The sequence below is a fragment of the Ascaphus truei genome, chromosome 5 (assembly GCF_040206685.1).
Source record: "Ascaphus truei isolate aAscTru1 chromosome 5, aAscTru1.hap1, whole genome shotgun sequence".
NCBI classification, from domain to species: Eukaryota; Metazoa; Chordata; class Amphibia; order Anura; family Ascaphidae; genus Ascaphus; species Ascaphus truei.
This window is the reverse complement of record NC_134487.1, coordinates 190,359,299-190,385,581: the sequence shown is the minus strand read 5'-3', so window position 1 is coordinate 190,385,581 and position 26,283 is coordinate 190,359,299. Positions and strand designations below refer to the sequence as shown.

Sequence of the window (26,283 nt, the reverse complement as noted above, 5' to 3'; positions counted from 1 at the left end):
CCCACTTAAATTCAGGAACTCACAAGATGGTTTCTTGGTATAGGCGTGGAAAAAAAAAAGTGCAAACTCCCATAATGCAGTATCAAAAATAGTTTAGTGGTTCAAAAAAGAGGTAATGTATACACTTACAACATATACATTCAACTTTGGTATAAAAACTGTCAACAATCTCCAATGTAGCCAAACCTTCGCATGGATAACCGGCCGGGCTGGTTGCAACGATGTAGGTAGGCGACGGTACAACCGCTTCAACAGTGCAAGCATACACTCCAGTAGGGAAAGCCTCCGCTCTGGTCCGAGGCACCCGCTTCCCCACGCTCCACATGACCTAGAAGGTGTAGATGGAAACACCTTAGATCGGTAAGCGACACTGTCCAAGCGCTCGTGAATGTGATAAACAGGTAATTTACAAATGAAATGGGGATAAATTAGCAGAAACCTTGATGGAGAAGGATTTGAGTGCTTGCAGCGCAGGCTTAGCAATAGTGCCCAAAATCATGCCGTAGCTGCAAAGGCAAGCAAGATCTTATCTTGCATTAAACTGGGAATCGATGGAATCCTGCTGTCTACAAGCACTCCTTAATCCTTCTCCATCAAGAATTCTCCTAATTTATCCCCATTTCATTTGTAAGTTGCCTTGTATTAGTTGATGTAGAAGTCACTTTTTAGCACTTCACATTGTAATTTTTAGCGCACTATATCTGTTTTTTATTGGCATAGGCGTGTTCTATATACATCTGTGGAATCTGCCACAGGACACCTTTCCTCTTCCATCTACGACCCTGGTGCTTTTATGGCAATCTAGGAGATGAAAAATGGAAGACCTCGCACACTACATGTAATAAACATGTAATATAGTTCCATGTCTAATAAAAAGGCAAGATATGCACAGAGCACTTACAATATAAATATTATGACATTTGCATTGGGTATGACAGACTCAGAGCACAAGCCTGATGGATCTCACGAAGCAAGAGCGAAACGCGTTGAGTGGATATTCATGTGAGAAGGGGAACAGACAGATAGCAGAGACAGTGGCCAGCATCGCGAGATGAAAACGTGAGATCACGTGACATGGAAATAGCCGGTCAGACGCCACAGCGGTGAGAAGCTCAAGGGTCAAAGCTGATTCCACTCATTCATATATACACGTCTTTACCAAGAAATCATCTTGTGAGTTCCTACATTTAAGTGGGGAGGTTTTGTTTTCTAACACAGATAACACTTGTTTTCTTTTTCCCTGCGCTATAGGGTAGTTTTTCTATTGGACTCTACAAAACGTAAAGCCAACCATGTCCCTTTTATCCCGGAGTCAAGTCGTTAGCTTCCCTTAAATCCTGACGATTTTAACCGGGGTAAGCGACTCATAGCTAGATTAGCAGTGTGGCTATAGCATTTGGAGATATCCCCAACCTATCCTCCATCCTTTTAATATTGGCAGAAGTCACCCCTTGAGGGAGTTCAATCTCCTGACACAGCTCGCACCCCTGGTGCTGGTATTTCATCCCACCTGCCATCAATTTCCCTGGCATCGCTGTGAGTCTGGGTCAATGCATCAGCTTCAATGTTCTCCCAGGTCGATATTTCAAGCTGAAATTGTAAGTAGCAAGAGGAGCTAACCATCTGTGTCCCGTGGCATCCAACTTGGCCGAAGAGAGGATGTAGGTGAGGGGATTGTTATCGATGTGCATCACAAATAGTGCTCCATGTAAGTAATCGCGTAACTTGTCGACAATGGCCCACTTTAACGCCAGGAATTCAAGCTTGTGTAATTTCTTTCAGATGGTGCGAGTCTTCAGCTCACAAATGCTACAGGTTGCAGTCCTTTGTTTCTTGTTCTTGGAATAGCACTGCTCCCAGTTCTTCCAAACTAGCGTCCACATGGAGTTTATATAGCTTACCGGTGCATTGGTGAGACGGGTCTTTATTTCATTAAAGGCTCCCTCACATACAGAGATCCAAATGGTTCTGACGTCTTGAAATAGTCTTGTTTACTATTGCCCTTGCTTGCCCCACCTTCACAAGATGGAGGGTATTCTTTCGTCGTTTGGGTCAGCTAGACTATTGCTGAGACGTTGTGCATTAATCTTTTATAGTACCCTCAAAAACCCAGGAATGACCTTAGTTCAGATAATTGCCTTCGTGTTGCCCAAGATGCGATAGCTTCCAACTTCGAGGGATCTGTGGCAATTCCCTTATCAGATACAATATGTCCAATGTAGGTAACAGAGGTTCTGCAGAACTGACATTTATCCAGGGACGGCACCATTCCACATTGTCAATCGTTCTAATACCTTCATCACGCTTATCTCGTGATCTATTGTTTTTCCGATAATGTCTTTTATGTACACTAATACCGTGATCCGATTCATGTCCCCCACAACTCGTTCCATCAGACACTCCCTGGGGCATGCGTTCAAACTGGGAGAATCCCAATGGGCAGATGAAAGCAATCTTCTCATCCTGGCTGTTCATGGGGATATGATAGTGCTCACTCCAAAATTGTGAGCAACTGAATACCACTTGCTTCCTGTGAGGCAGTCCAATGAATCTTCAATTTGGGGCATAGTGTACTGATCAAGAGTGTTCCTTTTTTTCTGGGTATGATAACCAATACACATCTGTACTGCGCCACTTTTTTTTTTCCTGGCCACCACAATCGAGGACAGAAAGGACTCCTTGACTCCGACATTATTCCTGCAGTCAGCAATTCTTGCAGGTGGTGTCTCACATCTTCAACGGTGGCTGGTGCCAATCACCTCTTTTTTTTTTTTTCTATAAAAGGTCGAGAATCGTGTAGATATATTTTGTGATCTACTCCCTTGGCACACCTCACACACCACTCGTGGCTAGAGAATAATTCTGGCCTTCTGGCCATGCTTTCATCAGACACTTTTCAGAAACAGGGTTATCCCCAAACTGAAGCATATTAAGGGTCAATTTGTTTAGTCTAGTCTTCTCCCGATGAACCCTGTATATAATTTCAGCATTGTATAAATTGGCTACCACTGTACCTTACCAGCACGTCATGGGTTGTCTCATTCCACACTTCGATGGTCACCCGATCTAACTTTGTAGGGGGCACTGACACAACTCCACTTTTCACTAATAATCCGCCTGGGAATCCTTCCATGAGGGGGTCCGTCTATCATCACTAATGGACCTTCTACCTCTCAACGGAGCATCACTTTCCCCTCTATTTGACGGATACTACTAGCGGACACTCACAGGGTGTGACCCGGTCCATCGAACTTCTCCCACTGGATCATCAGCCAGGTTATCAGCTTCATTCTCCACTCGTCGGTAGACTGTCAAACACAGGGTACAGGGTGGATGGTCAGTATCCTGTCATAATCCTCCCCCTCCAACCGGGTGGCACCATTTGGCCAGATAGTTGAACATCTTGGTGTTTGTGTCAATTATGGCTCCTGTCTCATCCTTAATGCGAACTTCAGGGCATATTAGTGCTATTACTGTCCATGGCACTCCTGTGGCTTCCTTCAGGAATTCTAATGCCACTACCTCATACCCTAGTTCCGGGGTGCGCAAACTTTCTGCGCTGCACCCCCCTGCCTGCTCAGCCCCAGTGCTTGTGCCCCCCCCCCCTTACCTAGGAACCAGCGTCAAATGATGTTGCAGTGTCGTGATGTCACATTACATGACCTCGCGTTGCCATGGCGACATGTCGCCCTAAGCCAAGGTAATTGGTAAAGCCAAGTAAGTTACAGAGACCTTGCAAACTCCCCGGAATTTAATTTAAATGCATTGTGGGAAGAGTGCAGTGCCTCTGTAACCCCCAGTTTGTGCAACCTTGCCGTAGGTAATTGTAGCTGGCATCACTTAGTCCCCAAACTACAAGCCCATCCAAAGGTCGCAGTGGTAGATATTTCAGGTGTTTGTCGTAACATGGATTGAAGATGATAGCCCCTGTGACCGAAAAAAAGAACATTGCATCTCTTGATGGATGCCGATCCCAGCAATGTCTCCAATGTAACCGCTCTTATTTACCTGTACTGTATATGTGAGTCCATCCTCCCATAGTACACCATAGTCAGACCCACAGACAACAAATACGAGGTGTGTGTGTGTGCGCATGTTAGGGGCAACCTTAACCATGTGGCCTGTACTCTTAGAGAAAAATAAAACCTGTCAACTGTGCGACAACGTACGTACACAGTAAAAGCGGACCCTCTGCTGTTGTACCTTTATACAGTGCCATTGTCCAAAGCAACAGGCCCTTTAGGCTAATTTTATTTCCAGCACTGCGTTAGAGTTCTATGTGTGTGTGTATGTGTGTGTGTGTGTGTGTGTGTGTGTGTGTGTGTGTGTGTGTGTGTGTGTGTGTGTGTGTCACGAAGAATACTCTATAGTTGTGGGAAAAGGCCACCCAGATGTCTGTTGTCCCATTGCTTTTTGACAGCCTGGCAAGTATCATGGATCTCTCTTGCTCTGTCTCTTTTCTCTTTATGTGTAGAGAATATGTTTCTGCTGCTCTCGCTGTGTTTGTCCTTAGCTAGCAGTCTCATACAAGCCTCTATGAGTGTCAGGCTGCATTGTTCACAAGGTATATACATTTATAGCAGGGGCTAGATCTATATCACATGCTCCATTGTGTAAAAAAAAAAGTACAATAAATGTATTACTAAATGAGGGAGAGATACATTTTAAAAAATGCACTCATAAGGGAAGAGTGATCACAAGACGGAGTTCTCAGAAGGATCTGGAATGCAGTATGGAGGATGATATTGCTGTGCTGTAGTTTTTGGAGAATTTTAGCATGCCGGATGCAGCTGCAATACGTCTCAACAGCTTCACAGCACTAACGGGCTTCCAAAGGCGAACTGGTCTACTTCGTTGATGTGATGTCACGAAAGTTCCCTATGCGTTTCGTCGCTCAAAATACGACTTCATCAGGGGAAAGTGTCCAATGGAGTACTCTTAAATAGTCCGTGGTTGACATGACATTGTTAAAACAATGTATTTGCCTCTAGTTAAAGAGGCAGATGTACCCATTCTGGCTAGCATGAGAAAAGTCATATATGCAATTGCTTTCCTTCGTGAATAGGATTGGGACTACAATGAAAACACATTTTTACAACTATGACAAAAAACTATAATGTATATGTGTGAGACCACTGACATGTCAATGGGTGTTGCCCATTAGAACGCATGATACACACATACAACAATTACAGGAGAATATAGTCCCACAAGAGTAAACATATACATAGCAATGTGTAGTTGGAAGAATCCATTCAAAAAGCCTTGTATTCTAAAATGGATAAACATAGAGAACCATTAGAGATATTAATTGAAAAAAAAAAAAAAACACTGATTAGCCCAATCGGGTTTGTACATCAATATTGATACTTAGAAAATGTATATATCATATACCAGAAATAATAATGTTATTTCCTCTGTTGCGTGACTGCAAAAACTCTGACACAGACCCTTATTCTCTCCCGTCTCGACTACTGTAACCCCTGCTGTATGGCCTTCCTGCCTCTCACCTGTCTTCCCGATAATCTATCCTAAATGCTGCTGCCAGAATCACTCTGCTCTTTCTTTGCGTCTCCCCTACTGAAATCCCTCTCCTGGTTTCCTATCAAATCCTGTATCACACACTCTATTCTCCTCACTTTTAAAGCTTTATACTCTTCTGTCCCTCCTTACATCTCGGCCCTAATTTCTCGTTATGCACCATCCCGACTTTTGTGTTCTGCTCAAGGATGTCTTCACTCTACCCCTTTTGTATCTAAAGCCCTCTCCTGCCTTAAACCCTTCTCACTGACTGACCAATGCCTCTGGAATGCCCTTCCCCTCAATACCCGAGTAGCATCTTCTCTATCCACCTTTAAGACCCACCTTAAAACACACCTGCTTAAGGAAGCATATGAGTAGCTCTATGGCTGATAATTAACGCCTCATACATTAACCTTGGCCCCTTGCAGACACACTTACCAGAACACCCTCCTATTGTCTCTGTATGTTCTTCCTACCAACCAATTAGATTGTAAGCTCTTCAGAGCATGGACTCCTTTTCCTAAATGTTACTTTTATGTCTGAAGCACTTCTCCCCTTTGTGTTATTTATATTATTTATTATTTATACGATCGTCACGTATATTACTACTGTGAAGCTCTATGTACATTAATGGCGCTATATATATATATATATATATATATATATATATATATATATATTATAGACACACACACACACACACGGCAAGTTTTAGGCCCCCGTAACTCAGAGGAAAGATTGGATTTGTGTGCAATGTGGCGTTGGTGGTTATTGGGTAGACGTGCATTTGAGTGGTTGGTTTTTAAAAGGGTAAAGTGTTTTAGAGAAATGTAAGGTTAAAAGATAGAAAAAATGTCCCGGGCTACACCATCAACGCCAAACGTGGGGGAATCTACAGCCTCCACACTCGCCTCTCTCTCTTCACCTGGCGGGTTCAGACAACAGATTTCCCTGGACCTGATGTTCGACGGATCTGTCCACACTGCACATTCTCTGCTCTTCACTCAGCGTCTCCACGCTCATCTCACTCTGTACATCAGGCAGTTGGCTCGTGACAGCAAGGGGCAGTTACTGAGGTGAAAAAGATAATAAGGGCAATTACTGGAAATTGATGAGGGGCGGTTATTGAGGTAGAATAGATATGAGGGGCAGTTACTGAGGTAAAATAGAACACAGACCTGCTTATAACTCCTGTATGCTGTAACAGTGCTCACCACAAACAGGACTTAGGCCCCGCTCACACAGCACGCTACAGGACTTGCGCGCACGTTCATCAACGACCCGTGGCGGCCAATGGTAGTGTTCAGTATTGAAACTACCATTGGCTGCAAGTGTGGCGTCGACGCTGCTGCAGTCGCGGGAGTCTTTTCAAGCTGTGATCTCCGGCTGCAGCAGCGTGACGTCAATTTCAGCAGCCAATCAATGTCCAGACGTTTACATTGATTGGCTGCTGAAATTGGGGCAGTGGGGACGGGGGACCCATACCCCCCCCATCAGTATATGATTCTGCAATAAGGAATGTATCAGAGGTTTACTGACAGTTGGAAGGTTTTGGATAGATCAAAAATGGTTGACGTCTGTCTCTGCCATCGTCCCGTCCCCCAGTTTGTATTTATTTTTTTTCCCCAACTGGAGAGGAGGTGGAGTAGAAAGATTCTCTATTGAATATTGCCTTTTATTTATATTGACTCCTTGGGAAAGTAGACACGGCGCCCCACGCTCGCTCGCTCTCTCACACTTCCTGGATGTCGTATCATTCTGTCTGCTGGGGCTGAGCGCACATCACCCAGCAGACCGAGGCGCGCACACGCAGCGTCGCAAATCCCCCTGTGTGAACGCAGCCTTAGACCGCTGGGCTGAGGTGGGGATGCAGATAACCGCCGACCTACAACCACGTGTTAAGGTCTGGATTGCAGAGTCAGGGTCGTAGCCGGGTCAGGGTAGGAGAGTTTTGGATTGGTCGTGGTACTTGCCGTAATCAGGGGCTGGAGAGAGAAGAGTAGTCGTAATCCATAGCCACGGTCAAGCAGAGGAGAGACCAGGAGTCCAGTAAATGATCCAATGTCCAGAGGCATAAGCTGCGTCCATAGCTAGATAGACCGCACGGCTGCGTCCGCACTCTGAGCGATCAGACTACCTAAAGGCAGTCGTGATAAAGTCCCACGACGGGATGAAACGCGTCAGAGGTCTCTCTGTGATGTACAGCACCGTCGTTGACTAAAGCTGATTTTAATCCATTTCCTGGCTGAGTTCCCTTCACGCAGTGACCGCCTATACTTCATTTACCCCTTGTTTATCCGTGGCTGGAGCACGCAGACAATCCTATCTGCAGCAAGGAGCTGGGTCTCCCCTTCCACATGGAGGTACGGTGCCGCCCCCTGAGGTTGTAAGGAGCGCCAGTACACAAGACACGTCGGAGCCCTTCCCAGAATCAGCTGTTCAGTTCCTGCAATGACGTCACGCACAAGCGCAGCACCTACAGAGCTGGGACCGGCAAAGAAACGGAACGAGCAGTGAAGACACCAGGTCGGGTAAGGGCAGCAGGTTTTAGTACTACCGTGAGTACAGGAGAGGGGTTTTCACGGCTTCTCATCCGGTCTCTAACTATTCCCTGCACACTAGCCCCCCACCTAGGTTATTAGCCTGTTTCCCGTTCTTCTCTTATATCTTTAGCTCTGATTTATTATATACAGCAGGATTGTCACCTTTTCATTGATATACACATCAGAGGTTGCATATAACACTACCACAGTTACATACACTGGTTTTGAGCACCGGACATTATGGGGTTCATTCCCCTTACTCTATAGATACCTAAAGGCAGTGATCGCGTCTATATGCCCCCGGACGGCGCGCGTACTAAGGCCAGGGAAAGCACCCGCTTTCCCTCAGCCTCCGCGCTCCTCCGCACGGCTGCAGTGTCTATGGATGCAGCCTTAGAAGGCAGAGGTCCGGGTACGAGCTGGGGTCAAGAGTAGGCAGGAAAACAAGGCATAGCATAGCAACGAGCAGCTCGTAGCAAGCACGGTACATAAACATACATTTATGCTCAGCAATGTGCAGAGGGCTGAATGGGTATAAAAGGGGACAGGAACCAATAGGAAGACAGCAGGGAAGTGATGTCATACGTAGGCTGTGAGTTGGTAGGAGGAAGCTGCATGTGAGACAGCCGAGTTTAATTTTAACATTACCTGCCTTGCGGCGTGCGCGTGCAGGTGGAATGCGGCACCGGCGAGGCGAATCCGGGAGCTCCCTTCCAGCGTTGCGTGCCGGGGGTCTGCGGGGCTTAGCCGTGAACCCGACATGCATAACAACGGACTGTACCATCCAGATGTTCTCCCAGTATGCAAACAGGGGGATGTAAAAACAACGTCATATTCTTCTGTCGAGTCACACAGGGTCTCCTCGCTGTTAGGAGCCAATTGTCTGGTGTTTATATATATAAACAACAAAACAGGTAGCGCTAACCGCAATGTGTGTGGTGTAGTAACTATTACCTTATATATTAAATAAAACTATACATAAGGGGCTGCCTAGGACACAAAGCCTGACCCCCTGGTCAGGAAAACAGTATGGACAGGGAATAGTTCCGTGGGCGCCTATAAAATTTTACCACTATAAAGGATATACGAAAACCAAGCCTGTTGGTTGTGAAGATTGTTGATCCTCACGGTGGGCTTGAAAACAAAGAGAAAGCACAACACATAGCGTAATACTGTTGAAACATTAAACAAACAACATATAAGACAACATATAACAGCTGAATACTGAAATGGTATTTTTAGGACAATAAAATCATTTAATAACAATTAATATTTAATATAATGCACAATTTGCATGGACATATAGATTTAAGCAATTAAAAATCTGAATAGGTGGTTCAACTGCTCCGTAGCACCAATGTTGATGATAGCAATGCCTACTCACCAGATGGAATAGGTTTGCAGGCAGTGGATATTTTAGAGAGTATCCCCTCTCATCTGTGTGCTGCTCTCTGCTTAGCTGGCGTCTCTGTCGGCTCGTGGGTGCAGCTCATCAGCGGGGACTCCTGCAGCTCCAGGAAGCACGTCTGAGCAGATGGAACTCAGCTGCAGCTGATTCAGCACGATGTCAGCCACGGACCACCGTGAGCTCGTCTATCTGCTGCTCACTGCTAGCTGGCGTCTCTATCCGCTCGTGGACGCAACTTGTCAGCAGGTACTCCTGCAGGGTGCCAAGCAGGGCGCTTGAATAATGGGAAACCGCAACAGCTGGTTCAACTCGTCGGCGGCTATAAGAGATGGTTAGCTGGCAGCTCACGTTGATTCACCGATGTACGGGGGGTACTACACCAATGTGTGCGGGGCTTGAACCTCCACCCTACGCGTTTCAAGAGCGATCTGCTCTCTTCCTCAGGGGTATATATAGGTTTATCTTCTAGCCGCTTCTTCACAAACGTCAGAATATGAAGAAGAGGCAGTTTCTGGAGAAGTCTCCCCCCTACCACCACCAGTCCCATGAGTGATATTAATAAGATGTTTGAGGCTTGTCAATGTGGAGCAGGGACATATAGAGTGAGTGAGGAGATATAATATATAGATATAATTTATCACCATTGTTCATTTTACTTATGTGACACACTTATGCACTTTATTTTGAATTAAGTAACTATTTGCACTTCTATTATATCGCCTATTTGAAATATATGAATGAAAGAGTCATTGTGATCAATTGCTATATATGGTGCACATGATACCTGCTTTGCTGATGTCGTCATACATGAAATCACTGATGACATGTTCCCATCACATCAGTGAATATGAGGTGGATGGATAGAGGTGATTATGGAATTGGTGAAGTTGACCACATATGTCAGGAAGTATGTAGCACAATAAAGACTACTACTATAGCACCGTGGTCAATTTCCACTCCGACCAGTACTGAAAACTGTTAATTCCTCCAAAGCTATCATCACAACCAAGCATGGGGGAACAGTGGGGGTGGGGGGAGGCTATTGAGAAGCCTGATACTTGTGGGATGCAGAAGGTGGGTAGAGAATGTGATGCGTTTCACAAAGACAATACAGTACAGGGAATTATAATAATACAATAAGCGCAGAAAAGTCAGACAATAGGAAAGGAAATCCCTGCCCCGGAGAGCTTACAGTCTAAGTGGAATGTTGGGAGACTTACAGAGACTTACAGAGACAGCAGGTGAGGGAATAAGTGCAGTAGATGGCAGTGCTTCGCCACAATGGTTGGTAGGAGTGACTGAGTGTGGGATAGTAGCCATGAGGCCAGGCTTTTGTGATGTGAGTTTTAGCGTTGGTCGGTATTAAATTAGATACGTTAACACCATTAGCAGGGAAAGAGGTGGCAGGGAGGCGTTGGTGAGAGCAGATGTGTATATGGCTGGGTCCAGGAGAAATATCCCCAGCAGCAAGAAGGAGGAGTAGAGAGAGAAGGTAAATAGAGGATTTGTGGTAGTGCTTTTTACTTAGGGGTGTAGAATTTGTTGAGAAAGAGGTGTGTAAATAGTGGTGCAGTGTGTGGGCACATGCATAGGTGGAGGGGAGGAGCAATGAAGAAATGTGGAAAGGAGGGGAGTGGGGAAGTTGGTGAGAAGAGAAAAGTTTACAAAGGAGTGAGAAAACCGCAAATAAGGAGGGCGTAATGAGAGTTAGGGGGAGAGAGTTCCCAGGTATTGGAGGATAAGAGTAAGAGTTGAAAGAGAAGGTGTATAAATCAGGCTTGGCAGGGCAATGTAGCACTGAAGATTAAGCAGCAGCTTAGAAACTGAGTCTATAGATGTGTAGAAATTGTCAGCCTTTAGAAAGTCAAGTTATCACAGTTGCAGAGTCGTTGTTGTTGAAATGCAGAATCCAGTTTTTCTTGTATTTTTCGACTCCAATATTTACTCGACAGAAATTTCATATGTCACACGTAAGATGTTACACAGCCATACTTGTGGGAGGGGTGGAGGCATAAAGGGTCTGCAGATACTTGAGAAGGCAAAGAGGAACAGAAGGATCACAAAAGCCTGATACATCTGTGGGGGTGGAGTGACAAACAACGGAAAAGCATGATGTAAGGGAGAAAAGGGGATTGGACAAGCATCATGCTTCTGGTTGGTGGATGGCGAAAGGCACCAGAGAAACCTAATGCTTGTGGAATGAGAGGAAAAGGTGATCATGTAAGCCATATGCTTGGGGAGCGAGAGGGAGAACGGGATTGGAGAGCCCTCATGTTTCTGGGGAGCGGGAGTTGACAGGGATCAAAGAGGTGTGATGCTTCAGGAGGTGGGGAAGAAGGGTCCAGAAATGCCTGATGTTTGAGGAGTTGGCTGGGGGAGAAATGGACTAGAGAATCCCTGTTCTTTGGGGCTGCATTCCACATTCTCTGATGTGGTGGGATCATGTGACTTGTGATGTCATTTGTGACATAATGTATGATGACATCAGCAAAGCATATGGGGGAGTTAAGGTTGTATCACCTAAACTTGAAATTTCCACACTTTTGAAGGGTTTGCTTGCAAACCTCAACTACGCTTTAACAAACAAATTGTGTGTATGTATATATAAAAAAGTTGTGTGTGTGTATATATATATAGTCTGTGTTTACTGTATACAGTGGTGTGAAAAAGAAAGTACACCCTCTTTGAATTCTATGATTTACATATCAGAACATAATAACAATCATCTGTTCCTTAGCAGGTCTTAAAATTAGGTAAATACAACCTCAGATGAACAACAACACATGACATATTACACAGTGTCATGATTTATTTAACGAAAATAAAGGCAAAATGGAGAAGCCATGTGTGAAAAACTAATTATACCTTATGACTCAATAGCTTGTAGAACCACCTTTAGCAGCAATAACTTGAAGTAATCGTTTTCTGTATGACTTTATCAGTCTCTCACATCGTTGTTGAGAAATTTTGGCCCACTCTTCTTTACAACGTTGCTTCAGTTCATTGAGGTTTGTGGGCATTTGTTTATGCACAGCTCTCTTAAGGTCCTGCCACAGCATTTCAATCGGGTTGAGGTCTGGACTTTGACTGGGCCATTGCAACACCTTGATTCTTTTCTTTTTCAGCCATTCTGTTATAGATTTGCTGGTGTGCTTGGGATCATTGTCCTGTTGCATGACCCAATTTCGGCCAAGCTTTAGCTGTCGGACAGATGGGCTCACATTTGACTCTAGAATACTTTGGCATACAGAGGAGTTCATGGTCGACTCCATGACTGCAAGGTTCCCAGGTCCTGTGGCTGCAAAACAAGCCCAAATCATCACCCCTCCACCACCATGCTTGACAGTTGGTATGAGGTGTTTGTGCTGATATGCTGTGTTTGGTTTTCGACAAACGTGGCGCTGTGCATTATGGCCAAACATCTCCACTTTGGTCTCGTCTGTCCAAAGGACATTGTTCCAGAAGTCTTGTGGTTTGTTCAGATGCAACTTTGCAAACCTAAGTCGTGCTGCCATGTTCTTTTTAGAGAGAAGAGGCTTTCTCCTGGAAACCCTTCCAAACAAACCATACTTGTTCAGTCTTTTTCTAATTGTACTGTCATGACCTTTAACATTTAACATGCTAACTGAGGCCTGTAGAGTCTGAGATGTAACTCTTGTTTTTTTGGGGTTTTTTGCAATTTCTCTGAGCATTGCATAGTCTGACCTTGGGGTGAATTTGCTGGGACGTCCACTCCTGGGAAGATTGGCAACAGTCTTGAATGTTTTCCACTTTTGAATAATATTTCTAACTGTAGAATGATGGACTTTAAATTGTTTGGAAATGGCCTTATAACCCTTCCCAGATTGATGGGCAGCAACAATTGCTTCTCTAAGATCATTGCTGATGTCTTTCCTCCTTGGCATTGTGTTAACACACCTGAATGCTCCAGACCAGCAAACTGCTAAAACTTTGGCTTTTATAGAGGTGGTCACCCTTGCTGATGATCAATTAATCAAGGGCATTTGATTAGCCGCACCTGTCTGCTACTTAGCATCTTAATTCCAATGGAAGCAGTAAGGGTGTACTTAGTTTTTCACACACAGCTTCTCCATTTTGGCTTTATTTTTGTTAAATAAACCATGACACTGTGTAATATGTCATGTGTTATTGTTCATCTGAGGTTGTATTTACCTAATTTTAAGACACAGACACACACACACACACACACTCACTCACTCACTCACTCTCTCTTTAAGTTATGGGGGGTGAAAAGGGCAACAAAAAACCTCCACCGTTAGCATATAGCCAATAAAGAATATCCCTTGTGAGCACATTCACATGTTTTAGACCGGTCTACCTTTCAACCATTATCACCTAGCATACAGTGCTCCCACTGCAACAAGGGATTCTGGGAAATGACATGCAAATGAGCACACAATGTGTCACCTTTTGCCTGGAAAATCCATTCACATGGAGCCCATTTAAGCAAATGCATCACCGTTCACACAGCTTTTAAGCACAGGAGCACTAGACTAGGTGATAATGATTTAAAGGCAGGGTTGCAGACCTGTCTAAGTGTGAGGAATCACCATCCTGGCGGCCGTAGACAGTCTCCTCACCCTAAATACACTTCCGCGACAGACATTCAGGATGCGCTATCTCATGGCCCTGTTATGGGGGCGCGGATCTTGTGCGGTCTGACTCTCCGCCTGCAGGCGCTGACTCCGCCCCCTGCTCCGGCGCGCAACGGGTGCGCTCGTCCAGCCTCCCTGCTGACACGCGTCCCAATCTCTGCCCCCGCTCAGCTGACGGACAGGACCAGCGTGGGAGTGACGTGCGTACCAGACTCCACCACCTGAACTCTGTGACCCGTGCGCGATCGGTTCCGCCCCTGTTCAGGCTGCATCATAGGGCACACCTGTGTGTACCAGCAGCCTATAGGATTCCGCTTCCTGGTTCTATTCTGGCTTTCTATTGGAGGATCTCCCTTTATATAAGTTCCTGCTTCAGACTCGCATTGCTGAGCATAGTCTAGTGTGACACCGTACCTTGTTGCATTCAGTTCCTGTGACCTTGCCTTGCCTGTTTAACCTCTTGTTGCCTGACCCTGCTTGTCTCTTGGATTCCTCTCCTGATCCGGCTACGAACGACCACTCTCCTGTCTCCAGTCCTGACCTTGGCTAAGTACTCCAACGAACTGCTACTCTCCAATCTAGAACTTGGCTACGCACCCGACGATCCGCAACTCTCCTCTCCTGACCTGGCAAGTACCCTCAACTATTCTCACATCTCTAATCCTGACCTGGCTTGCACAACCACACTACATCCTAGGCGCGCCCGCGTGGCTGTGGGTTGGCGTTACTCAATTTCCTACCTCGGCACCGCGGTCGCGCTTTGTTTGTGGTGAGCTACGTGTTACACTAAGACGTGAACGTGCTCACAAGTTCTATTTTTTATTGGCTATATGCTAACGGTGGAGGTTTTTTGCTGCCCTTTTCACCCACCATAACTTCAAATGTATATGGTAAACCTACCCAGCCTAAAAATATTGTAAAGCAGGTATAAACCAACCTCACACTGATGATACCCATCAAGGTTGAAACATGTCTGTGAGTGGTTTGACTTGCTTTGCTAGTCCCATGCTGTGCTTAAAAGCTGTGTGAACGGCGATGCATTTGCTTAAATGGGCTCCATGTGAATGGATTTTCCAGGCAAAAGGTGACACGTGTGCTCATTTGCATGTCATTTCCCAGAATCTCTTGCTGCAGTGGGAGCACTGTATGCGTGGTGATAATGGTTGAAAGGCAAGGTGTGAGGAATCGCCATCCTGATGGCCGGAACGCACCTATTCCGCCTTCTACTTCTGATACTCAAGTATTGCGTTCCCACGGCGGTTCGACTGCGCGATCTACCTGCAGCTCCGGATCCGCTCCCAGTCTCTGCCCCCGCTCCGAAGACGGACATGCGCAGTGTGCGAGTGGCGCGCGCTCGGGTAACCACCCCCTGACGTCAGTGGCGCGCGCGGGACACGCTTCTCCTGGACCCGCCTCCAGGCTCCGTTTCCATTCACGTGACGGGCATGCGAGGTGCGCGCGATCGGGTCGCCACCCCCTGACGTCGGTGACGCGCGCGGGACGAAGCTCCACCCCCGGACCTGATCGGGCTGCACAATAGGGCGCACCTGCCTGACCCAGCAGCCTATCCCTTCGTTCCTTCTGGTTCCGCCCCACTTCCCATTGGAGGGAGGCTCCTTTATATACCTGCTCAGCCCAGAAACTCATTGCTGAGCATTATCTTGTGTGACGCTGTGCCTTGCTGCATCCTGTTCTTGTTCCTGCCTTGTGCCTTGCCTGCCTTGTTCCTGATCTCCCTGCTGCCTGACCCTGCTGCGTTACTGGACTCCTCATCTCTCCAATTCTGACCTGGCTACGTACGACCATCCTGATATCTACAACCCTGACCTTGGCAAAGTACCCTGACGATCCGCTACTCTCCAATCCTGACCTTGGCTAAGTACTCCAACTATCCGCTACTCTCCAATCCGGACCTGGTAAGTATAACGTTTACTCTACCTTCCGTACTCCCGACCCTGCTTGCAAAACTAATCTACATCCTAGACGCGCCCGCGTGGCTGTGGGTTGGCGTTTCTCAATTCCCTACCTCGGCACCGCGGTCGCGCTTCGTTTGTGGTGAGCTACGCGTTACACAGGGTTGCAGACCTGTCTGAGACATGTGAATGTGCTCACAAGTGATATTCTTGATTGGCTATATGCTAACGGTGGAGGTTTTTTGTTGCCTTTTTCACCCACCATAACTTAAAATGTAAACCTACCCAGCCTAAAAATATTGCAAAGCAGGTATAAACCAACCTCACACTGATGAGACCCAACAAGGTTGAAACATGTCTGCGAGTGGTTTGACTTGCTTTGCTAGTCCCATGCTGTGCTTAAAAGCTGTGTGAACGGTGATGCATCAGATTAAATGGGCTCCATGTGAATGGAATTTCCAGGCAAAAGGTGACACATTGTGGGAGCACTGTATGTGAGGTGATAATGGTGAAAGGCAGGGGTGCAGACCTGTCTAAGACATGTGAATGTGCTCACAAGTGATATTCTTTATTGGATATATATTATATATATATATATATATATATATATATATATATATATATATATATATATATAATATAAAAAGCATCCGGCGCAATGTATATGTACAGTATATATATCATTGATATTGTGGTTTTTGTGTTAAAACCAGCATTGGGGCTGCAGAGTTTTGGGAGGGGGGGAATCCTATCCCTATGTTTATGCGCACCTGATATTTATTTATATATATATATATATATATATATATATACATACACATTTTTATTTTTTTTCAGCTGAAAAAACTTTGTTAAAATGTAGTTGTGCACACACAAAAACATATTGCGGTGCAATATCTGTATCTGTGTAATTTAAGTGTTAAGCCATGATTACTAGGCAGCATACATGCACGAGGTCACTAATATAGGGGGCTGAAGCACAGCAACCGCTCCTGAATAGTTTCAACCCTAATCACCAACTTGCCCCTCTCTCTCCAGTCACAGAAATGCTGGTGAACATCCTCAGCATCTGCTCAGATGACGAGCTAATCTCTGAAGGGGAGGATGCACTGGAAAGTAAGAAGGGAGCACAGGATACAGCAGAGCCGAGTGGACGGAGTCATGCCTCCTCCCTCTTTCCTTTCACTGTCGCTCACACTCGTTCCACTCTCTGCTTCTCTTATTCCACTATCCCCCCTTTCTTATCCCTTCCCCTCTTTTCTCTGTGTCCTCTCCCTGCCTCTCGTCCTCTACCCCTATGCCTCTCTTAGCACTTTCTCCAATCAAATCTGCTTTATTGGCATTACGAAAGAACATTTCAGTATTGCCAAAGCATGAATAACAAGGGGTAGGGTATAATGATTACACGATACATAAGTAACAGGGGCTAGGGTATAATAATTACGCAGTACATGAATAACAGGGGGTAGGGTATAATGATTGCGCAGTACATGAATAACGGGGGGTAGGGTATAATGATTGCACAGTACATGAATAATGGGGTAGGGTTTAATGTTTACATAGTACATGAATAACGGGTTAGAGTATAATGATTGCGCAGTGCATGAATAACGGGGTAGGGTATAATGATTGCGCAGTACATGAATAACGGGGTGGGGTATAATGATGCGCAGTACATGAATAACGGGAGGTAGGGTATAATGATTACGCAGTACATTAATAACGGGGTAGGGTATAATGGTTACACAGTACATGAATAATGGGGTAGGTTATAATGGTTACACAGTACATGAATAACGGGGTAGGGTATAATGGTTACACAGTACATGAATAACGGGGTAGGGTTTAATGGTTACATAGTACATGAATAACGGGGTAGGGTATAATGATTGCGCAGTACATGAATAACGGGGGGTATGGTATAATGGTTACACACTACATGAATAATAGGGGGTAGGGTATAATGATTACACAGTGCATGAATAACGGGGTAGGGTGTAATGACAGCGCAGTACATGAATAACTGGGTGGGGTGTAATGATTACGCAGTACATTAGTTCTCTTTCACTCACTCATATCCCCTCCTCCCTTTTCTCTCATCCTCCCATTTCTCCCATCCCACCTCCCCTTGCTCATTCTTTCACCCCACCCTTTGCTCTTCTTGTGTCGCCTTTTTCCACTTTATTTTTTTTTTCATTTATCTTCCTCCTCCCCCATCTTCACTGCTCTCCACTCACTCTCAACTCTTTCCCCCCTCTCGTTTCCATTCCTTCCCCTCACTCTCCTCTTCACACCCCCTCCAGGCGGTGCTGCCGTGCGTAAAGAGATCATCAGGAACAAGATCCGTGCAATTGGGAAGATGGCGCGTGTGTTTTCTGTGCTCAGGTGACACCTACCTCCCGGGCACAGCATGCCACCCTCTCTGCAACATGGGCATCTCCTGGTTCCCTCCCTGCCATATCTCCCGGTCATCGTCCCCCATAACATGGCCATCTCTTGGTCTACTCCACCCCCGGCACATTGGCGTCTCCTGGTCCCCTGCCTTCCACATGGGCATCTCCTGGTCCTCTCCTTGCTTCCGTGGCAATTCCTGCACCCCTCCCTGCTACATGGGGACTTCCGGCCCCCGCTGGCACGTCCTGCTTCCATATAACACAAAAAGAGAAAAAGATCCCAGTCAATAGAGCACTCAGACTCCTATAAGTGTAATATGTGCAACGGGTTAATAATAATACTAACTTTATTAATCAAAGATAAGAAATATAGAACGACTCACTAGGACTCCGATGAACTGCCAATAACAATAGATTAAAAATGGGTTGTCATATGAACTCCTGGACCTTCGTAGGGTACTTCGGTAATAGTATCTAGAGTAGTCATTTTAGGGCTAAAATCAGGGCTACTGGTACAGGAGCGGATCACACAAGTAAGGTTATTTGTGCAATTCCAAGGCCATATAGTAGGGATGAGAAAAAATACTGTATAGGTGCACTGCTATACCTTAATTGATCCAAACGGTTAAGACTGTCTATAAAAATGATGAGCCCAAAGTACTAGATGAGTTAATAATTACAAAGCTATGACCTGTATGTAAAAAATGATGAGTGGTTAAATACCACCCCTCGCAACTGTAGCCGGTGATGGATAAGGCAACAGAGTGTAGCTCAGCGTTGAGTTTAGTGGGAGACACTGAGTGGATACGCAGATTAACTCCACTCTTACTTATTAGTGTAATGCTATGAGCAGACAGCCAATAGCTCACTGCCTAGATTGTGAACAGCACTCTGCTAAGAATATGCAGCCTCAGCTGTGACTAGTGGTAAATCAAATGAATTAGTCTCATGGCTACTAACCAAGAGTATGGCAACCAGGGGTTACGAGTCTAGAGACTCACTCTAACCCTACTAACAGCAAAGAAAAGGAAGTTTATAAAAGCAAAGATTAAAATAGAAATCAAACATTCACGAACCACTTCCTCAATAATCGCTCTCTTTAATTATGTCATCAGAAGCAGTCAAACGTGCACGTGCAAGATGACTTAAGCAGAGCGAGGGTACCTCTGTTTTGATCTCCTGCTTCCATCCTTCCCCACTCGATCACTCTTGCAATCTCCCCTTACCCCGTCCAAGACATTTCTTGCCCTTTTCGCGTTATGTCCACATACACCGTGTGCCGCCATCACCCCCTCCTGACTCCTGACTTTCTGTTCCTGCAGGGAGGAGAGTGAAAGTGTGCTGACCCTCAAAGGGCTGACGCCCACAGGAACGCTACCCCAGGGGGTCCTGTCTGGAGGGAGACAGACCCTGGAGAGTGGTGAGTGCATGAGAGACCCGATCACTCACTGAATGAGGGGGAGGTACCTGCAGAGTGTTGGACATGTCAGTATGTGTAGCCCCCTCTTGGGGTCAGGATTGAGCTCAGTTTTAGGATACTCTGCTGATATGCCGCTTTGTCTTTTGGAGTTGAATTTTAGCTTAGGGCTGAGGTTCTCGGTTCGGGATCAGGTTCTGTGTGTGAGGTGAGGTTTGGAAGCAGATTCTGAGTTCTGGATAAGGTTTGATACTGGCATTTAAGTTTGGGATGAATATTTGCAGGGAGGTTCATGGGTTGGAGTGAGGTTTGGGAGCCGGTTCTGTGTTTGGGGTGAGGTTTTGGACTGGTTTTGAGCTTGAGGTGACGTTTGGGACTGTAGTTCTGGGTGTGGGGTCAGGTTTAGAATCAGGTTCTGGGTTTGGTATGAGCATTGATACTGAGGTTTGGGATCCGGTTCTGCATTTTGGGATGAGGTTTCTGTTAGGCGTGAGGATTGGGTGCAGGAGCTGAATTTGGGATGAGGTTTGATACTGCGGTTCTGGGTGTGGGGTAAAATTTGGGATCAAGTTCCGGGTTTGGTATAAGGTTTGATACTGTAGTTCTGGGTTTGGGGTGACAATTTGGATTTAGGTTTTGGGATTAAAGTAAGGTTTGGGATCAGGCTCTAGGTTTGCTCTGAGAATTGGAATAAGTTTCTGAGTTTGGGGTTGTGGTGACGTTTGGGGCTGGGTTTGGGATCAGGTTCTGGGTTTGGGTGAGGTTTGCGGATGCAGTTCTGAGTGTTCAGTTGAAGTTTGGGGAACAGGTTCTGGGTTTATGATGTAGTTTGTGGCTATGGTTCTGGGTTTGGGGATATGGTTCTAGGTATGGGGTGCCGTATAGGGCAGAAGTTTGGAATCTGGGTATGTGTTTAGGGTGATATGAGTTTTGGGGTTCTCCGCTGACACTTTTAACTCTCCACTTTTTGTTGCAGCCACTGTAGAAGCAGTTGAGGCTCAGGAAGGTGGTAAGAACTCGCTGCTCTGCACTGTATACGCATGTACACTAACACACTGGTTATCAGGTGCCCAGTAAATGTACCCTGCCGTTTGAAGAGCTGACACACGGGTCACGGGTCACTCCTCCCCCCCCCCCCCCTTCTAACTCCCTCAGCCTCTTTGGTTTCTTAAAATCCCTAAGTAGTGACAATTTGGACTACTTGTTGGTCCAGTTAAAGTATATATACCGTGGGAGGGGTAGGAAAGGTAAAGGAACCTCTGCTCAAGCTGAATTAAAGTATAGGGTAGATAAGGTGCTAGACTGAGAATGTATTGATTAATGAACCAGAAGAGAAAGAACTCAGTTTAAAGTAGCACTCTATTATCTGTAGTAGGATAGTGTGGTTGATTAAAAAATCTATCTTTATTGAATTAAATGTTAAAATATTGGTGCATGGAGTGGAATAAAAAGATCAATGGACACTCTGTCTTATGACTCGGAGTGTTTCACATATAGTGATGACAACTTGTGTCGAATAGCTGGAACAGTGCCAGCTGTAGCAGGTCGCTACCATTGAATAGACCGCTGTTTTCAGTCTAGAGATGACAGTGTCAGATGTGCTAATAGATGAGTAGTTGCATTCCTCCTGGCCAAAATAGGAACGTAGTGTACACAGAGGCGGATTAGCCTAGAGCAGCAGAGTATGCTGCATAGTAGGAGGGTGATGGTCTGTAACTTTGTTTGAAAGACTCTGCTAATTGGCAAGTCAGCTGTAACTGTTCTGCCTAACCCCTGTTAGGAGTGTACAGCTCTGTCTTTCTTACAGTGGATCCTTGTATTAAACCCCCATGCTGACAGTTGCTGTGAGCAGTAGACTCAGAGTTCCACTGATGCTGGGGTGAGTCAGCTGCAGGTATTTTGCCTAACCCCTGTAAGGAGTGTGCAGCTCTGTCTTGCTTACAGTGGACCCTTGTATTCAACCCCCATGCAAACAGTTACTGTGGAGAGTAAATTCAGAGTTCCACAGATGCTGGGGTAAATATCCCTGCTGGCTAATTGTCAGCTGAAACCTACTTTCCTGGATAGTATGCCTGTAATCAGATTAAGTAGATGGCGTTCTGAACCATTCACCTCAATAATCGCAGCCTTGTAACTAAGTGTAGTCTACCCCCTAAGCAAACCTGACACTGTCCATAAGTTAAAAGAGCCCTGGTCGACGATCGTTTCGCGTCTGCTGCTTTTTCAAAACTTCTGGGCTGAGAGAAATGTGACTCCGTCGGATCTATTCATATCCAGTGCTTAGCACCGATTGGCTGTGTTGCCTGATTGAAGGATGTCCGTGATTGGAGGCTTTGGGTGTTCCCTGCAGTGTCATATGACATCACACGGCTTGTGTTATTTGCATTCCAGGTAAGGGGGCAGGATCTTAACAGCCCTATTCAAACGCAGCTAATTCGCATATGCAATGAATGGAAATACATTGTGACTGAATGAGTGGTGTTGCGATTCCTTATTATGTGGCTAGGTAACCAATTGTATATACACTGGCGTCCGCCTTTATTCTAAAGCGGCCGCCACCATAAAGGGCGGCTGTCTCGCGGCTGTTTCCTGGCGTGTGCCGCGCGTCACAGTGGCGCCAGTCACACCGTGCCAGGGTTCCCCGGCATCCCCGAAGGCCCCGAATGTTGATGGGGTAAGAGGAAGATGCGGAACAGCCAGGGGGAGCAGCTGGGGATCGCGAGGTGAGCAGATGCGATGCGCACGCGGGGAAGAAGATGCGCACGCGGGGAGGGGAAGGCGGCTGGCGCGCGGCCAAGTTCGCAAACTGCCGAAAACAATTCCGGGCAAACGTTAGAATAAAGCTGGTCGCAGCAGTATATAGAACCCTCCTTATATCCTTATGAAAGGCAGAGGCAGTGACCTGTTAATACACTGCAGTCCCAACCTGCTGAACGGTTAACGCTTTAATTGGGTCCAAACAGGGGTTAACAAGCAGAGAGACATGAACTCAGTATTGTATAGTATATATAGCACCCTCCTTATATCCTTATGAAAGGAAGAGGCAGTATCTTGTTGATACCGTACAGTCCCAACCTGCTGAAAAAAAATTCCACTCCATGCACCAATATTTTAACATTTAATTCAATAAAGATATATTTTTAAATCAACCACACTATCCTACTACAGATAATAGAGTGCTACTTTAAACTGCGTTCTTTCTCTTCTGGTTCATTGGTCCAGTTAAAGGTAAGGTATCATACCACCTTCCCTCCCCCTCCTTTGTTACCACGTGGTAAAGCTATCCATAAAGCTATCCTGGCTGAGACACCCCCACCCCCCCATACATCGCATAACCAAATCAAAGGTAACCTGCCCATCTTTCCACTGCTGACAGTGTCAGTGAAAGCCACTAACGGTGCGTCACTCTCTCCCTCCAACCTCCCACTTTCATTCTGCCCCCCCCCCCTCTTTGTCTCCCGCCCTTCCTCCTCCCCCCACCCCATTGGCTATCTCTTGCTCATACTCCATTTTCTGCACACACTCACTTTCCGTTCTCCCATAGACGTCCGGGGCTTCTCCCCTCAGCACAAGATCCGCAGTTTTGAGGAGGCCCGAGGGTTAGATCGAATCAACGAGCGCATGCCCCCCCGCCGCACGTCCTCTCCACAGGACCCACTGCTCAACTCCTCCGACAAGAACAACACCACCGAGAAGAGCTCGCAGTGACACTCCCCCTCCCCCCACGACAACCTGCGGTTCTGTGTGCCACCCCCTCCTCCTCCGCTGCCCCTTCCCAAAAACTGCGTATGTGAGGGCAGGACTCACAAAACCAGACTGACACACACACGGGTACAGAGATATGTAAACACACAGATGCATACACAGTGACACAGCTGTATACATATAGACAGATACAGGATACACACAAACAGTGCAAACATAAGATACGTACACGTACATACAGTGACACAAAAAGATACACAAATATGCAGCAAAGCACAGGATACACACAAACACAGCTCCAGACAAGCTGGATACACAAACTGTATGGTTATAGCAAACAATACATTGTACAAACGCACACCCCACCGATGCAAATACATGGAGATTCATACAAACACTGGACAACTAACACAGACACAGGTAGATACACACACAGATGGGGATCTCTGCACACATATGTTTCTGCGCATACGTGCGCACATGCACACAGATTTCTGTGCACCCAAACACAGGTCTCTACACATACACACACACACGTCCTCCAGAGCCCTGGTCTGTCCTGCGGTTTGTATTCTCTTTGTAAATGTCATTTCCGTTCCATATATATATTTATACATGTGTAATATAAAGACCCTCTTTTTTAATGTAGGGTTTGTCTAACTTGCGACTGCTACGGCAGTAATGTATCATGCGGCAGGCCCAGGGCACGTTCACAGCCCTCTCACTCCTTCAGTGCACAGCGGCCTGCATAGCATTGCTCTGCACACAGGTATAGATTGCTCTTCAGTGCATCACTTTGCACACAGACAAGCATTTTGCCAAGCACGCACAGATTGCTCTGCAGTGCGTTGCTCTGCACACACAGACTGATCTGCAGTACGTTGCTTTGCAGGAACCTGATCTGCAGTATGTCACTCTCCACACATCTCTGCAGTACATTGTTCTGCACACACATCTCTGCAGTACATTGTTCTGCACACACATCTCTGCAGTACATTGCTCTGCACACACATCTCTGCAGTACATTGTTCTGCACACACATCTCTGCAGTACATTGTTCTGCACACACATCTCTGCAGTACATTGTTCTGCACACACATCTCTGCAGTACATTGTTCTGCGCACACATTTCACTCTGCAGTACATTGTTCTGCATACACATCTCTGCAGTACATTGTTCTGCGCACACATTTCACTCTGCAGTACATTGTTCTGCATACACATCTCTGCAGTACATTGCTCTGCACACACATCTCTGCAGTACATTGTTCTGCACACACATCTCTGCAGTACATTGTTCTGCACACACATCTCTGCAGTACATTGTTCTGCGCACACATTTCACTCTGCAGTACATTGTTCTGCATACACATCTCTGCAGTACATTGTTCTGCGCACACATTTCACTCTGCAGTACATTGCTCTGCACACACAGATCACCACAGTACATTGCTCTGCACACGCAAAGTGCTCTGCAGTCCGTTGCTCTGCACACACATCACTGCACTATGTTGCCCTGCAGACACATATAGCTCTGCACTGTGTTGCTCTGCACACACAGATTGCTCTGCAATGTGTTGCTGGCCTCTCAAGCACTGAAGGATGCATATGGGAGAGTTCAGTTTGATTGATTGTGTTTTTTTTCTATGGGGAGGGGGGAGCTAAGTTTTCTTTTTCCCCTGCCACCCCTCTACCCCTGCACGCCCCATACTTGCCCCCCAATCAGCCCACTGACAGGGCACTTCTTTTATGTTACTGGGTTTTTTAGGGCTATCGAAACAGGAACATTTCTACAGCAAGGGCTTGAGGTCACACCGAGTTGTAACTGCAATAAGGCACTCATAAGTTGGTTTAACCTCAGGTAATATCACCCCACTGGGGGTGCCATACAGTGGCACTGCCAGAGCAATAGGGCACCCAGGAGCTGGGTTAACCTCATGCCATCTCACCCTTACAGTGTGTACTGGGACAGCAAGGCACCTAAGGAGCAGGGTTACACATTACTGCAGCCATCTCAGAAGCGGAAGGGGGTGCTAGTCCATAATGATACCTGAACACCTGTGGTACCCCCTAGCAAGAAACAGCACAAGGATTAACCCCCTTTCTGCCAGAGGCAAGGGGTTAAAAGTTACCTTGACGCATTCATCTATAGCTTTGATGGCCCACATTGGGAGGGAAGGGGGAGACGTTTCCTATTCGCCCCTCTCCCCTGTTCATATAATTTCTTATTATTTGCGGAGTTGTCTTGTATTAAAAAAAGAGAGAAAAAAAATGTAAAAAAATATATATAATGATTTTTTTTTTCCCTGCGAAAGAACAGGAGGGAAAACCAAAAACAAGAGAACTGTTCAGAATAAACGGCAAAATAGTTAACAGACGCGTGAGTGTTGTTTCATTCCCGTGGGGGAAGGCTAGTGCTGCTCGCATTGTGCATAAATGGAGAGTTTGGTGGTGTGTGTGTGTGAGGTGAAGGCTGGTATTGCCGCTGCATGCGCTTCACCAGTGCTGTGTATAAATAGAGGGTTTAGGAGTGTGCATTGGGAGGTTAGCACTGCTGCTTTCCATGCTGAACTTGTACTATATACATATAATGGTGAAGAAATGTGAGTTTGAGGTTGGCACTGATGCTGCCCGCTTTGTACCTGCACGTCATTTTTTTTTGCAGAATCTGTGAGGGGGGGAGTCAAACTCTGCCTCTGATCATAGTGTGTGTGTGTGTGTGTGTGTGTGTGTGTGTGTGTGTGTGTGTGTGTGTGTGTGTGTGT

At 46.1% G+C, this 26,283-nt stretch overlaps 1 protein-coding gene across 5 annotated transcripts in view; it reads left to right on the top strand.

The window, feature by feature from the left end:
• PPP3CC (protein phosphatase 3 catalytic subunit gamma) overlaps positions 1-25,891 on the top strand; it is a 91,507-nt gene extending 65,616 nt beyond the window's left edge. For all 5 annotated transcript variants that reach the window (XM_075601460.1, XM_075601456.1, XM_075601455.1 and 2 more), the window contains exons 10-14: positions 17,042-17,119; positions 18,307-18,388; positions 19,719-19,816; positions 20,790-20,822; positions 23,358-25,891. In XM_075601460.1, coding sequence (XP_075457575.1) covers positions 17,042-17,119; positions 18,307-18,388; positions 19,719-19,816; positions 20,790-20,822; positions 23,358-23,521 — 455 coding nt within the window. In that variant the 3' untranslated portion in view covers positions 23,522-25,891. The remainder of the gene's footprint in view (positions 1-17,041; positions 17,120-18,306; positions 18,389-19,718; positions 19,817-20,789; positions 20,823-23,357) is intronic.
• The last annotated feature ends 392 nt before the right edge of the window (positions 25,892-26,283 follow it).